The following is a 15,299-nucleotide window of genomic DNA, read 5'->3' as shown; positions in this document are numbered from 1 at the left end:
AGAAAGCATTGTGATATTTGCATTAAATGCCAATTACAAGTTTGAATGTCTTTGTATAACCCTATTAATAGGACATTTATCCAAAATTCACAATATTTTCTAGATGATTTTGTGTTTGTTACAGTTGAGATTTGTAACACTTTGTTTGCCATAGGCTTGCGTGCACAACCTCTTTAGGCTTGCAAATATGAAAATGTTGCATTTATATCAGTATTCATCTCCCCTGTCCCCTTCTGCCTCAAAGAACAAACAGAGCATTAAAAATACCAGAAAGACAAGCCATTATTAGAACTAAAACTCACTAAAACTTAAAGCACTTTTTTGTATTAAAAAAAAAAAAAAAAGAAGAAAGAAGAAGGAGAAACACTCTTACCTGGACCATGAAATACTCGCAGAAGCTCCATCCTGGTTCAGTCCTTTTTTCTCTCAAAGTTCTCATGTCATCTTCAAACTTGCCTAAGTTCTTGGTAAAAGACATGAGAAGCAATGTCCTGAGTTTGGTCAGGAAGGCATTCCAAGATTCCTGAGAACGGGAAGAGTCTTTCAAAGGGTCTGAAAGTACCACACATCTGCAAGAAAATTGATAAGTTATTTTGGAGGAGATACAAAATAAAAATTTTACATATAAATGCACAGCTGTAATACAGTGCAATCCTACAGGTTCACAGTAAATAAAAATTATCTTTTAATTCAACACTCAAAGAAAACGTTTGGGGGGAGAGAAAGAAAGGGGGCAGTGTTTTGTTTTTTGTTGTTGGTGGTGGTTTTTTTGGTTTCTTAAACTTTCCCATGTATGTTTAAGGCTGTTATATAGTTTACTAAGTACTATAGTATATATATAAAATATATATAGCTTACTATAGTTTATTAAGTTTTTTGTTGTTCTTTTTTAATAAGTACTTAGCAGATCACAGTAATTCACAAATAAATATGTCTTACTGAGAGCATTTATTTCTTCAGTTTTTATACCATAATCTAACAAGAATCAAAAACGACATCTTCAAAGGCAGAAAAACCTCTTATTTAAACCGAACATCATTTCTTATTAGAAAAGTGATGTTTTCTAACTGCTTGTTTTAATCAGTATGCCATGAGATAATAAAAGCAACATAATTCAGACTCGTCCAGACTCTTTGTAGTCCTGTAATCTAGCAAACATGAAGTGGGTATAAATAAATTGCTGCTGATGTCACAACATGCTGACCTGTCAGCTGGTCACTGGCAGATCACACTAAGGTACAATGAGTACTGTCATCTATCCCTTTGAACTATCACCCATTCCTAGGGGGAAATTCTCCTATTTACAGTTAACTCTTGAGATTAAAACAAAATGAAACTATATTATATATTCCATGCAATGATGCAGAATAAGGAAGAAGATATTTATTTGTTTCAAATAAAACTTGCATATTTTGTTGTCTTTAATGAAGGCAAAAACAGTTTCATAACTTTTTTCATCATTTTTTTTTCCTTATAATAACTTCAGTTTCTTCTCCTGTTTTTACATCAATTATTTCATACTGGAAAGGTGATCTATTAAGTGAAAAGTAGAGTTCAATGGTAAACAAGTTAAGGATGTCAGCTTCATTTTCCCCTCACACCACACTACCACTACCTGTAGTTCTGATAACATTTCTGCACCTAAGTTCTGAAAACTGAGAAGAGCATGGAATTTTCCCCTTCAATCAAGATAAGTTATGAAACTTCACTGTACTTGAAATATTCTTGAAACATTTCACAGACACCACTAATCCATGAGGAATTAAAATAAACTCCTCCTTTTACAGCTTTGCATCTGGACATCAGAGAAGATCCTATAAAAAGCAAGGAATCTGTTACATAGAAAAGTTAAGGTTTTAAGTCAGCACCACACTACTCAAAGATTTAAAAGTTTACAAGTAAAGAATTCCTTACCTGTCACTTTGCTTGTTACAGAAGTCATTTCTTATTTTATCTACTATAGAAGTTCGGGGAAGGATATTTGTTTTGTTCTTTTTCTTGGCATCACTCTCAACCACCACAATTAGCCAGTCCACTGAGTTGTGAGCCTTGAGAACGTTCTGCCACTTGGTGATGTCATCCTTGACTGTGGTTTTGTACACTTCTGTGTCCTAAGGCGAGAAGTGGTGAATCACCAAAGCAAACAAGTCATTCTAAACAATATCAAAAGGCAACTTCTGTACTTTTGTTCCAACAGAAGAAAGCCATAAACGCTTATCAAACAGAATTAGTGACAATAAATTTACTTATTGCAAGAAACCAAATAAGCCAAAGGTTTTTGGTCTTTGAATTTCATTTATTTCTAGTAATTGATTAAGAGTATTTGCCATAATTCTAGGCCACTTTGTACTAATCATTGTAGGATTAGTTTTTGGTACAGTCCTTTAGATTATATTCTTAAATTTTACAACATGAGTGTGTTTGACACCAAAAAGCTAAGCTGTTATATTCTTGCATAACAACAGAAGCGTGGCATTTGTGCCTTCTAACACAGCTCAAATCTTAAAGTGTTTACAAGCTGGAGGGGAAGAAAGGCGAGCTTTTTGTTTGTTTTAAACAAAAAAACCCAAAACCACTGAAGGTTATTTGGCATTTTTTCAGTTGTTTCCAAACAGATTAATTCAGATAACTCTTAAACCTGTTAGGAATGCCTTTGGTCACAAATCAGAAGTTACCTCTGTCATTCAACTGGTCTCTATTATGAATTAGTTGTGCAATCTCTAAGCAGTGAACTTCAGATAAACAGAATTAAGACCTTCCAAATATTATCCACTTGTGGTGGTTTCACAGCCTGCTCATTCATTGGCCTCTCCTGGGCTGTACTGACCTTCGTGCTTGCAGGGTTGGGCTACTGCTCTCACAATTCTCATTCCTCACTCTCAGCTGATGTTGGGCAGCAGTTCTTCCCTTCCTTAAAACTACTCTCCCAGAGCACACCCAGTGAAGCTCACTGCTCAGCTCTGCTCACAGTCCCTTTCAGAGCAGCTTGAGCTAGCTTTGCTCTGACATGGGGTAGCTGCTGGGCTCTCTGCACACAGGTCACCCCCAGCCCTCTGCTACCAAAACTTTTCCATCTGAACCCAATACACCAGTTTAGACCACTGATGCATACTAACAGCTGACATATGCAGAAGATAAAGCAAAATACACATTCTTTTTAAGATTTAAGCTTATGAATAGATCATAACCAAAATAATCTGGCCACATTTCTGTATCATGTAGCAAATGTCCTGCGCTACTGCAATAACGCTGTTAGACTTTGGGGTTTTTTTTAATAACAGAATGCTAAAAAAAAGGCTATTCAAAAGCCTTCCTCTTAGCATCAAGCAACATTACAAACATCACTTATAACAAAAATGTACTTAAGATGACAAGTTTCTAATGTACTAAGTATGTACACTTACACATTGCAAACTTAATTGTTCAAGCAAACACAAAAAGCAAGTTTGAAAAAAAAAAAAACCACAGACAGGGCAAGCTGAAAGTCAAAACAATTTAATTTTGTTTTCCTAATACTTACACAACATTCTGTCCAGTAAATATGAAGAAAGGGAAAAGTCAGAAGAGCCTTATTCCCCTCTTTGGGTAGTAGCTCCTCTTTAAACTGAACAAAGTTTGATTCTAGATGAATCATCTTTGGAGCACGGCCATAAGACCTGAAAAATTCAAAAACTGAAATTAGCAACTGAGACATATGTAGCAGAACCCAAAAATGAAAATGGATTTTGTTGAATCAACTGAAAAGCTCTGGGTACTGGAAACTCAAAAACTATGCTTACAGTAGTTTACAGAAAGTCAGCTAAAATATGGTATCACTTGAAGTGTTATTATAGATGCTCCTTTTTACAAGAACAGCAGCTAGAAGCTTTTCAGCCTTCATTAAAAGATTTTCTATACCTCCAAGACCTCTAAAAGTAGAAAATCCTAAATAAAAAAATCCCCAAAATATTTTCCTCCACCAGAACACAGTGTGCCATACCAAGGATTCTGAATGAAGTTTCATCTAAAATTCTACCTATATTTTCATGAAAAAGAGCAGCACGCCCCTTTCAAAACACCCAAAGCGCATCAAGGCACGTACCAAAACACCAATAACAACAAAAAGAAACACAGCATTGCTATTATTTTCCTTCAGGTAAGGTTCAACACAGCTGAGATGCAGAAGAGAGCATTCTGAACATATACCTTGACTAATTAAGGCAGGTGCCTGACTCACTTTATGGTAAAAGCTTCCCACGACACAGTGGCACACTTTCCCATGTTTAGTAACATACTGAAATGTACTACAGAACCAAATGCAAATTTACCTCCTCCATTCCATGGGTTCTCTTGGAAGCTGCTGAGAAAGCGTAGGATACAGGGAAGTAAATAAATTCTGATCTCCAGCACCTAAACATGAAATAAAATAATTTATCACCATGTGCAAATTACAACAGAAAAAAAACCAAACATTACTAAACTACACTTTAATTTGTTTCAATATAAAAGTTGTATTTTTATTTGCTTCAGACACTTGAGTCCAACATAACCAAATAGAACACCTCAACAAGGCACATAATATATATGCTATTATAACTTCCTGACTGAGCAATCAACCATACTAGACAAGGTACAATGCCTCAATAGTCCATCACAATTAAAGAGAAAATAATGCATGTCACTTCTGGCAAATAAACACATTCCAGTGAGAATAGGACTGAGGCTATAAAAATAAATTTCATAGCATTTGATCAGAGTTCTAATACCTATTATGACACGTGTGCATTCTGATGTTGGGAAAATGAGCTGGCCCATACTAGCTGTGATATCATTTATGCTATCTCTCACGTGCATGCTGCCCTGAAGTTATCTCAGCTATTGCTCTCTTCTTTGTGGTTTCTCTTCTCTTCTGCTCCTTATGGCTTTATCTTTGAATTGCTGCATTCCCCTTTTTCTGAGACTGCAAATTAATTTTTTTTAAAAATCCTTTTTCCTTCCTCCAGAAGCTCCGCATTCTCACTTTCCTTCCCCCACACCTTTCTCAGGATCTCTGGAGCTGAAGAGTTATGTTTTCCAATTACCATGTTAAACAGGCATACAGCAAGTCGGCTTCCTGGCAGTTTTCCACTTGTCTTTATAATCTTTATAATCACCTGCTGTTGTACAGCCCAACCCGAACAAAGGATCTTCTTGCCTTTCTATGGAACAGAAGAGGTAAGGCTGGAGAAGAACCTGACATCCTCTCTTTTCCCTCCCATTGTGCGCAGAACAAGAAACTGCTCCTAATAGGAGCTTACCAAACTTTAATTACAAACACAGAATCAGAGAATGGCATGGGTTGGAAGGGATCCCAAGGATCATCAAGTTCCAACCCCCCCCCCCCCCACAGGCAGGGCCACCAACCTCCCCATTTAATACCAGACCAGGCTGCCCAGGGCCCCATCCAACCTGGCCTTGAACACCTCCAGGGACGGGGCATCCACAACCTCTCTGGGCAGCCTGTGCCAGCACCTCACCACTCTCATAGTAAACAACTTCCCCCTGACATCCAACCTAAATCTTCCCTGTTTGAACTTAAAACCATTTCCTATCCTATCACTGCCTATCCTTGCAAAAAGTTGATTCCTCTTCTTTTTAATACCCTTTTAAATACTGGAGGGCTGCAGTGAGGTCACCTTGCAGCCTTGTCTTCTTCAGGCTGAACAAGCCCAGCTCCCTCAGCCCATCTTCGTAGGGGAGGTGCTCCAGCCCTTTGATCATCTTAGTGGCCCTCCTCTGGTTGAGAATTAGGTTGGCATCAGGTTGGCATCTTTTACAGTCCACCCATCTTTTCCTAATTTTCTCTAATATATCACTTTGACCATCAGCCACTAGCATAATGCAATCATCAGATACTAAACAAACAAGTTTGATGAAACACCAGAACAAGCAAACCCAGGTGCTCTGACATCTGACCAAGACAGCTGTTGTTCAGTCATACCATTTCCTAAAACTGCTTAAAAATAAACCAACAGTTACTCTATGATTACTGCTTGAGCCTGAAGTCTCCAGAAAGTTACTAAACAAGCACTTCACTCTCGACTCTGCGCTACCTCCTGCTCTGTTTGAATTAAGTGCAGCACACGAAATCTTTAATTTAATAGTATAAACAAATTCTGAAATGAATATTGAAACAAGTGTTGGCAATACTGCTTAAAGCTATCTCATACCAAGTTACAACATCTTCCTAAGATGGGCCATAAAAAACTGTTTATTGATTTGCAACTCATTACTGCCCATAGAAAGTGAAATATGGCTCAGTGATTTAGCAGCAGCACGCTGACCACATCAAAGAGATAGCCTGGGAAGCTTGGAGCCTGACACAAAGAAAGGAGAACTACAGGTTTTGCCTCTGGAGCACAGCAAAGCGCTCGTCCTGTGCTGCACCTAAAAATCCAATTTGCACCCCAGAATGTCTGAGAATTCAACATCTTGAGTAAAAAGATCAGTTCCATAATACAGAAAAAATACCAAATGGTAATACATATTTAAGTGCCCTCCTGTTACAGACAACCACACCACATTGTCAACTGAAGAAAGACTACATTAGTTTTAAAACTCATTTGTTGTAATGAGCTTTTTCTCCTGCACTAAATTTGAGGGCACATAAGAACGTATCTGTGATCCATGCAAGGCTGTCCTCAATGATTAGAGGGAAAAAGGAGAACGGACCTCCAATGCAAACTACATCACCTTATCTTTTGAACACGGACCAAACATATTCACCAAGTATTACAAACACCCAAAGGATTGCAGTATTTCAGGTTCTGCTCAACTAGACCCTATATCTACTGTCATCAGCAAGTTTGAGCCATTTCATCAAACACTGAATATGAAGTTATCAGCAGGCAGCACTAGCATAAAACTGACACGGGACAAACATGAAATGAGTTGTGGTTGTCCCCTCCCTGGAAACACGGCCAGGCTGGATGGGGCTTTGAGCAACCTGGTGCCCCTGCCTATAGCAGGGGCTTGGAACTAGATGATCTTAAAGGTCTCTTCCAACCCAAACCATTCTACGATTCTGTGAGGTGGTAGTACAACCTAGAAAGGACCGTAAGACTGGCAAGATGCAGGTCAACTGCCTGCTACTGGAGTGGAAGTGGAGAACATCAATATAAGCAGACAGTAAGAGTATCGCCTTCCTAAACAACAGAATAAAAATTCCTAGAAGATCAGGATTGTTTGGGAGAGTTGTTGCGTAAGATTCCCAAGACTCAAAAGACATGAAATACTGCAAAAGTATCACACTGTTCTGTATGCACCCCTGAAGCATTAGTAGTTGCTGCATGCATGATCTACTTCCTAAAATATTCTTAAAATAAGACAAAAAATGAACAAACAAAAAAAACCCACACATGAATTTTGCCTTGCATCTAACTAAATTTTGAACAAAACATTTCCAAGAATACAAGTACCCCTGGAACTCCAACTTACAACAAACTGCAAAGTCTGGGGGGAAAGAAAGGGAAAGGGGGGAATAAAAAAGGATATATAAAGTCTGAGAATGGCTTTAAATATGTTATCTTCTTAAAAAAAGGCAGACACAACAAAATAAATACAATGTGGATGGATGCCTAAGCAACCATATTGTAGCAAACTCATCTCAGTGGAAGGGCCTCAACACTAAGCTTTCACTCCAAGGATTGTCACTAGTAGAGCCAAAGCGTAAAGGATGACCAGACACAGCTTAAGAAGAGAAAGATGGATGTGTGTAAGAGGGAAACAAAAATAATTCTGGAATCCTACAACTAAAACTCAACAGCCTTTTAAAGAAGGACTTCCTTCTTCTGAAGAATTGACAGAATTAAACAAGACCTAAATATCCTGGTAAAGATCATAACTAGGAAATAACATCCCTTATCACTTAAAACAACCAGAAGAGTGCATCTTTAGTTCTACTATATTCTCTAAGCATATCTAATAAATATATTTATAAATAAAAAAATCAAAATAGATTTAAATGATTTACATAGTTTTACCACAAGCCCAGATCAAACAGTGAGCCAAAAAATCATTTTAACTTACGCTTTCTATGACTGGCAACCACTTGACATCCACCAAATTGACATCCAAAGCATTCAGATGGCAAAATCAAGCAAAAGAGAAGCAAAACTTACTAAAATGAATGCTGAGTAAACCTCATTGCCTAACTGAGTAAAGAATGTATCAATCTGTGGTTCAGGGATAGGCTATATCCCTATAGAGAAGTTCATAACCATAAAGCTAAACCTGTGGAAAAAATTCAAGGGTGACATTAGTCAAGAACTGAAAGGAACAACCAATGCCAAAATACCCTTTGTTTAGGTGACAAGGTGACAGCATAATGCTAAGGTGGCTGAGCACTCCAGAAAATACAACTCCAGCAGTCCACATGAAGGTTCAAGCTACTCACTGAAATTTTATGCTATTGGTTCCAAGTTTTTCATTTCTCCATTCCTTCTTGTTTTACTCCCTGGTACTTTGGTACAAGTCCAGGATCCCCAAGAGGAACAGGTACTCTGTGACAAGCTGGCTGATGCACAAGAACCATAATAACATTTTGAGACCTATCCCAATCTCACCAAAATCCACAATAACCTTTTTTTTTTCCCCCCAGCACATCTCAAACTTTCTAGATGCTTCTGAGTGAACTATCTGAACATTCCCAAATCAATATTTTCTTCTGAATGAAATCATTCCAATCCATTAACTAACCACACAGGCAGTGTTAAGAAAATAGAAACAAAAACCCGCACACCTCTGACGTCAGATGAGTAAAGCAGACAAATATTTTTCTTTGACATCAGTGAAAAACTGTCACGTGAGACAAAAGGCTCTAAGAACTTCTGAAGGAGCACAGTGCCAGGACTACACTTTAGTGGTTTGTTGAGCATTTATTCTCAAATACTGTTCAACACTAATCTTTCTGATCTCATTTATTAATAAAATTGGTAAAAAGTCCTGCTGTGGTATTTTTTTTTTTCTTCAGAATTCACTAGCCTGTTATAAGCGTATCCATCTAAAGTCTTGGAAGGATTCATTTGCTGTTTGTTTGGGGGTTTTGTTGTTTTGCTTTCATTTTTTAAAAGGTCCTCCTGCTCCCCAACCTGGATTCATTTCCCAAAGAGGGCTGAAAGGTAAAATATAAGACATCTTAATTGCTATACAAGAACTCTACCTAATTCACTTGTAACCTGTAGAAGAAATTTCCGGTACTAAGTTTTTCCATCTTAGCGCTGCACCACCATGTTTATAAGATAGGAGCTAACACTAACAAGAATATGCTGCCTCTTCTCATGATAAAGGTAATTAGACATAAGTACAGAATAAAATCAGATCACCTCCTCAACGGTAACAACTTAAGTGCCTGTTTGCTAACAGAACACACTTCTGCAGGATGTAGTTGTTTAAAGGGTCTCACTAGCATCAAATCAATTAGGCTACATGCCACTTTTTGTTTGGCACATTTTAAGACCTCTACCTACTAGTGATACAAACAAGATCATCTGAATCAAGCTCTTTCAATCCCACGATAGTATCCTTAACAGTAGGTACTCCTTCTTATTCTAAAAAGATCTAAAACTCTCTTTGCTTTCATTCGTCCTTTCTATTTTTGCTGCTCTTGTAGGTATTTGCAGACACTTTCCATTCTCAGGCTTACGATGATCTTGCTCTTGCTGTATCACAACACATTCTGATGAAAGCGATGCAACCTATTCTCCCCAAAGAGATATAAAGTAGAAAGTTCTTTCTACTAAAAGCAGTGACCGCAAGAACAAATTATACACACAGTTTTATATATATATAAACAGACACTACGTATTGATAAGGAGCATTCAACTGCTTGACAATAATTGCAAAAGAAGAGCATGGCAGAAAAGCTCTGAGAAAACTATTACATTACTTCATTCACCAAGACGGTCTATAGCCTTCAACTTGCTCTTTATGTGGATAATGACAGAAAGTAACTGACGTGTAAACCAGCTACATAAGGACAAGTTCTTTAATCAGAACACTTGGTTGGCATGTATTTTAATGAACATCATATTACTATTCAAAAGACTTTCTCAAATTAAATTTAAAATGCGACCCAGGAAACGCAAGCAGCATTGTTCAGGTTTGCTAAGAAAGCAATCGACTTTGCTTAAAGATTATGCCAAGTCAGCATTGCAAGGAAGATACCGAAGTCCAAGATGTCTGAGGCTCAACCTGCCTCTTTGAATAAAAAACAATTAACAACACTAAAAATAGTATTTCTGCAGCAGTGAGAGAAAGCTGGAGGCTGACTAGTGAGCGCTTGCAATGTAATGTATTGCAGTGAGAATATCCACATCTGGATATGTGAAAGTCCCCACTGGGTTTAAGACTGACAATACAAAAACGTGCCTCAAACTGTTCTGGAAAGGAGTCATCACAGCACTCAGGCCTAACTGACAAGAATGACTTCATACTACATGGGATGCTGCCATTTTGAGGAAAGGTGAAAAAACAACAGGGGAACAGCACCTGTCTGTGCATATACAACCTTCTCCATTCTTACATAATACAGTTGTCTGCTTGCCTACAGAAACTGTCTTCAGATTTGTTAGTTATATGAAAAGAATAAACGCAGTTAAAAACTGCATTTGCTATAGGCACCAATTATACAAGCCACATAGGAGCTGCCATTTTCACTTTGCGGGACAAAGCATACATACCCACAGTGCTACATTCAGGAGTCTGTCAATTTGGCAAAGGATTACTTGCACAACAGAGACAAACTCATAGTTTTGGAAGCACAACTCTACCAGTTCTTTTCTCCACAGAAGCATTCCTTTGAAAATATGCTCAAATGTTTCACGTAGGTAAAAACACTTGTTTGCAACATATCACTATATGTACAGTGTCGTAAAAACAAGTTTCATACCAAACTTTTCTCTTCAGTTCTCAATTACCAAAAATAAATTCTGGAAGTCAACAGGAGCATTTCATGATATAAATGTTTATTTGACAGATTAATCTAAATCCTGTAGCAAAGGGAAATAAACACTTCTGTTCTGAGACACAACCTCACTTATCTTCACATAGACAAAAGCTAGTCACAGAATCACTGAATCAGAGGGGTCAGAAGGGACCTCTGGAGACCATCAGGCCCACTTCTCTGCTAAAGTAGGTTCCCTACAGCAGGCCACACGGGACAGCATCCAGGAAGATCTTGAGTAGTCTCCAGAGAAGGAGACTCCACCACCTGTCCTTGCATCTCCTTGCAGTTCTGTTCCCCTTCACATGCACCTCCTGGGCAGGACACTTATCCCAGACAGCTTTAACTGCCTGAAACCAGGACAACAAAACAGAAGAGAAGTTGTAGTAATTGAATGGTTTCTAATATTGTAGTTCCGAATGTACTTTCCAACAAACCAATACAAATCCAGCAACTATTTTCCTAAAATACCAAGCCTCATCTGCTCATGGATGATCAGAAATGTTTTCCCTCGCCAAAGTCATTTTTGTTGAACACATTTATTTGAGGTTCCATCATCTCCAAGTCCACTTCTCTGGACAGAGAAGAAAGGAAACAAAAGCTGCTAAAACAAAATGTGTTCCCACCACAAAAAAAATGTTTGAAAATGATAGCAAATCACCCTTACGACATTCACCAGAGTCATCACTGCTGAGCGCTTTTGCTCAGTTACTTTATTTTCTGAATTCAGTTTTGTCAGATCAATCAATTCCAGTTCACATCAGAAAAGGTTTACTGCCATACTGCTGTCATGGTTGCTCACAGCTCCTGTTGTCCAGCAGCAAGGCACACAAATGATGCATCATGTTTACCTTGTATCTCATTTGTGATATGCTGCCATCATACTGTATAGTGATGAGTCTAAAACACTTTGCAAACACAAAATACATACGCTATATAAAATAATTATTTTTAAAATCAGATACCTGGGCTTGATTGAAACCTGATGAAATTCAGCGTTTGGAAATTTGAAAGTTTCCTTGCACAAAGAGGCCAGAGAGCCTGAAGTAAAGCTGCACGTACTTCAACAAACTGAAAGGTACTTTACATACTCCAATCATACAGGAACAGTAAGGACTGATATGCAGCCCATCTCCTCTCACTCATACATACACAATCCAATTCCGGACACAACACAAAACCAGCAAACCTAAAGAACATTCCACCTCAGCCTGAGTAGTACAGTGACACCAATGGGGATCACAGAACCACATGAGTTGGAAGGGACCTCTGAAGATCGACTACAACAGCCCTGCAGAATCCCTACAGTAGATTGCACAGTCAGTGATATCCTTTATGTGTTTCTTGTATGTTCATTTTTCTGTCTTTAGACCTGAAATGGATTTCAAAGGTGTCTGAATTAGGCAAGGACAGAATATTCAGCAAAGATATCACTGACTTCTATTTAGGAGCTACATCCAAAATCAATTAAAAAGTTTAAGAAAAAGAAAAGCACAGTTATAAAAGAGTCTGGAGAAAACTATATATGTATTTACACACACACAATTCTGTAATTATGTGGTTAGGAGTTTACACTTGAATATCAATATCAGTCTAAGACATAAATCATTAGTCAGGAAATACAATAGAGCTGACTCTGTACAATGACAGCACGCAAATGTGGAACAGTTTTTATTCTGTAAGCACACAAAGCATTACCATGGCCTTACTGATAAAAGTGCAAATAGTCACATGAGGAGTGGCTGAGGCCCCTTGCTGTGCTCAGCCCAGAGCAGGGGAGCTTAGGGGAGGCCTGATGGCAGCTGCAGCTTCTCACAGGGAGCGGAGGGGCAGCGCTGAGCTCTGCTCTGTGTGACAGCGACAGGGCCCGAGGGAACGGCATGGAGCTGCGTCAGGGGAGGGCAGCTGGGGGTCAGGGAAAGGGGCTGCACCACAGGGCGGTGGGCGGGGAACGGGATGCACGGGGCTGTGGGCACGGCCACCAGTGCTGGAGTTCAGAGAGCATCTGGACAGTGCTCTCAGACATAGGGTTTGGATTTTGAGTGGCACCATGTGGAACCTGGAGTTGGACTTGATGGTCCTTCCAGGTCCCTTCCAACTCAGGATATTCTGTGACTCCAATTCTGTTGTTTCTGATATCACAGATGAACCTCCTTTTAAAGCACACAGAATTCTGTGGCTGACCCCCATCCATCAGCAGCACTACGGCTGTGCTTCATGTGTTTAAGTGAACTCCGCATGCCGCCCTCTACACCTGCAGGACCGCAGGAGCTGCTGTTTTCCATCAGGGCTGGTGTCCACACGTCGTGCTCTACACCTGAGGGAACTAATCCATCACTGGAACCACAGGACATGGCTCGTTAAACACGCCGTCTGCCTTTCAGAGACGGAGCTAAAGCACAACAGTTAAGGATTAAATTATAACGTCAGCGGGAACCCACCAGCAGCGACCCCTCCTCACCACAGAGGCACGCCTTCCTCTTCGCCCCCAGCAGCGCTACACCGACCAGAAGTTCGGGGTGTAAGTTTCATCGCCACGTTTGCACCCCGAGCGCCTGCAACCCCTTCGAGCCACGTTCCTTATGCACCACCACCCACAACACACCCGAAGAACGCAGGGCCGCGACGAGGGGCGGCAGGGCGGACACCGACCCACTCCCCGGTGCCGTTTTCCGCACACAAAGCTGCGGGGTGTCCCCGCCGCTAAGCCGCCGCCGCCGCCCCTTAGCCCTCCTCGCCCGGCAGCACTCACAGGTGACGATGGGCTTGTTCTCCATGGTGTAAATCACCGGCGGCTTCTCTTCGCCGGCCGCCGCCGCGGCGGGGTCCATGAGCGGGCGGGGTCCTCAGCCCCGGCTCCCCCGCCCGCCCGGCGCCATGGAAACGCCGCCGCCGCCGGGGGGGCTGCCACGGCCCGCGCCTCCGCCGGGCCTTCTCGCGGCCCCCGCTCCCCTTCCCCGCCGCGCCGCTCCGTTCCGGAGGGGAAGGCGTGCGGGCTCATCCGCTTCCTGGATCACCGGCGGAGCATTACCGCTTCCGGGGAGCGCCGCGAACGGCCGGCGAGGGGCGACGCCGACCGGGCCGGGCGCGGCTGCTGACGGGCGGAGGGAAAAGGGGAGCGGGGCCGGGCAGCGGAGGGCCGAAGAGCGGTGCGCCTGCGCGGGGCGGGCCGGGCGCTGAGGGGAACCAGGTCGGGACTGGGTGCTGCGGGGCGCTGGTATGAGAGCTCAGGGTCTGCCAGAACGGTGGCCTGATGTAGGAGAGGCGTCAGGGGAAAATCTTTCCCCAGAGAGCGGTGAGGCGCTGGCACAGCTGCCCAGAGAAGCTGTGGTGCCCCAGTCCTGTAGGCGCTCGAGGCCAGGTTGGATGGGGCCCTGGGCAGCCTGAGCTGAAGGGAGGGGGCAGCCCTGCCCATGGCAGGGGTTGGGACGCTATGATCTTTAAGGCCCCTTCGAGCCCAAACCATCCTTGGTTCTGTAATAACCATAGGATTCTGAAGCGCATACTTAATAACGCTGAAGAGCCTAAACCATTTCCACAGTGGTCAGAGGTGCTTGGGTGGGAGCATGCACCTGCACTGTCTTTTCAGTGACCTCAGGCACACCAGTCAGTTCTGTTGCAGGCCATCTGGAAGATGGACTTTACAGGTTGCAGTGAGTAAGGTGACAGATGGCTGGTTTATCATTCAGACTGAAGAGAGGTAGCTTGTGCAGTGTGAGGCCAGCAGGAGGATTGCAGGGAGCAGAGCATGTGGCATGGGCTGGTGAGCAAAGGGATGCGAGCGAGGTGCTGGGGCAAAGCCAGCCTACACACAAGTACATCTTGGTTTCAGAATCACAAAGAGCAGCTAGAACATACCAGCAAATATGGCCCACAAAGCTTAATGATTTATAATGTAAGTTTTTGAGTACACAGATATAATACGCTATTGCACTTTTTTTTTTTTTTTATCTGATTGTTTTGCATTAAAGTACTCATAAAATTGGCACCCTTCAAATTCCTGAAGGGAGGTTGCGATGAGGAGGGCTTTGGCCTCTTCTCCCCGGCAACAAACAGGACCCGAGGAAATGTCTGCAAGTTGTATTAGAAGAGGTTTAGGTTAGAAATAAGGAAAATCTTTTTCAGAGAGTGTTCAGGTGCTGGAATGGCTGCCCAGGAAGCTGGTGCAGTCGCTATCCCTGGCAGTGTTCAAGATGTGTCTGGATGAGAAGCTATGAAATATAGTTAGTGGCTTGGCTTATGGTAGCAATGGCAATGGGAGGGCAGTTGGACTAGATGATCTCGTAGGTCCTTTCCAACCTTGTGATTCTGTGATTCTTGTTTTACTGCAGCCACTGTT

The 15,299-nt window shown here is 41.5% G+C and overlaps 1 protein-coding gene across 2 annotated transcripts in view; it reads right to left on the bottom strand.

Moving 5' to 3' along the window:
* TRAPPC10 (trafficking protein particle complex subunit 10) overlaps positions 1-13,819 on the bottom strand; it is a 42,625-nt gene extending 28,806 nt beyond the window's left edge. The window contains exons 1-5 of one of the 2 annotated variants that reach the window (XM_042809519.1): positions 13,713-13,819; positions 4,308-4,389; positions 3,521-3,656; positions 1,915-2,111; positions 374-569 (exon numbers count right to left, since the gene is read on the bottom strand). In XM_042809519.1, the coding sequence (XP_042665453.1) occupies positions 374-569; positions 1,915-2,111; positions 3,521-3,656; positions 4,308-4,389; positions 13,713-13,791 (690 nt within the window). In that variant the 5' untranslated portion in view covers positions 13,792-13,819. Of the gene's footprint in view, positions 1-373; positions 570-1,914; positions 2,112-3,520; positions 3,657-4,307; positions 4,390-5,060; positions 5,080-13,712 lie in introns of those variants that run through there. The other variant, XM_042809520.1, reaches the window with a different exon arrangement.
* Positions 13,820-15,299: the final 1,480 nt, after the last annotated feature.

The sequence above is a fragment of the Centrocercus urophasianus genome, unplaced genomic scaffold, assembly GCF_019232065.1.
Source record: "Centrocercus urophasianus isolate 14NV4802_14NV808 unplaced genomic scaffold, USGS_Curo_1.0 seq_12, whole genome shotgun sequence".
NCBI classification, from domain to species: domain Eukaryota; kingdom Metazoa; phylum Chordata; class Aves; order Galliformes; family Phasianidae; genus Centrocercus; species Centrocercus urophasianus.
This window is presented reverse-complemented; position numbering and strand designations above follow the sequence as displayed.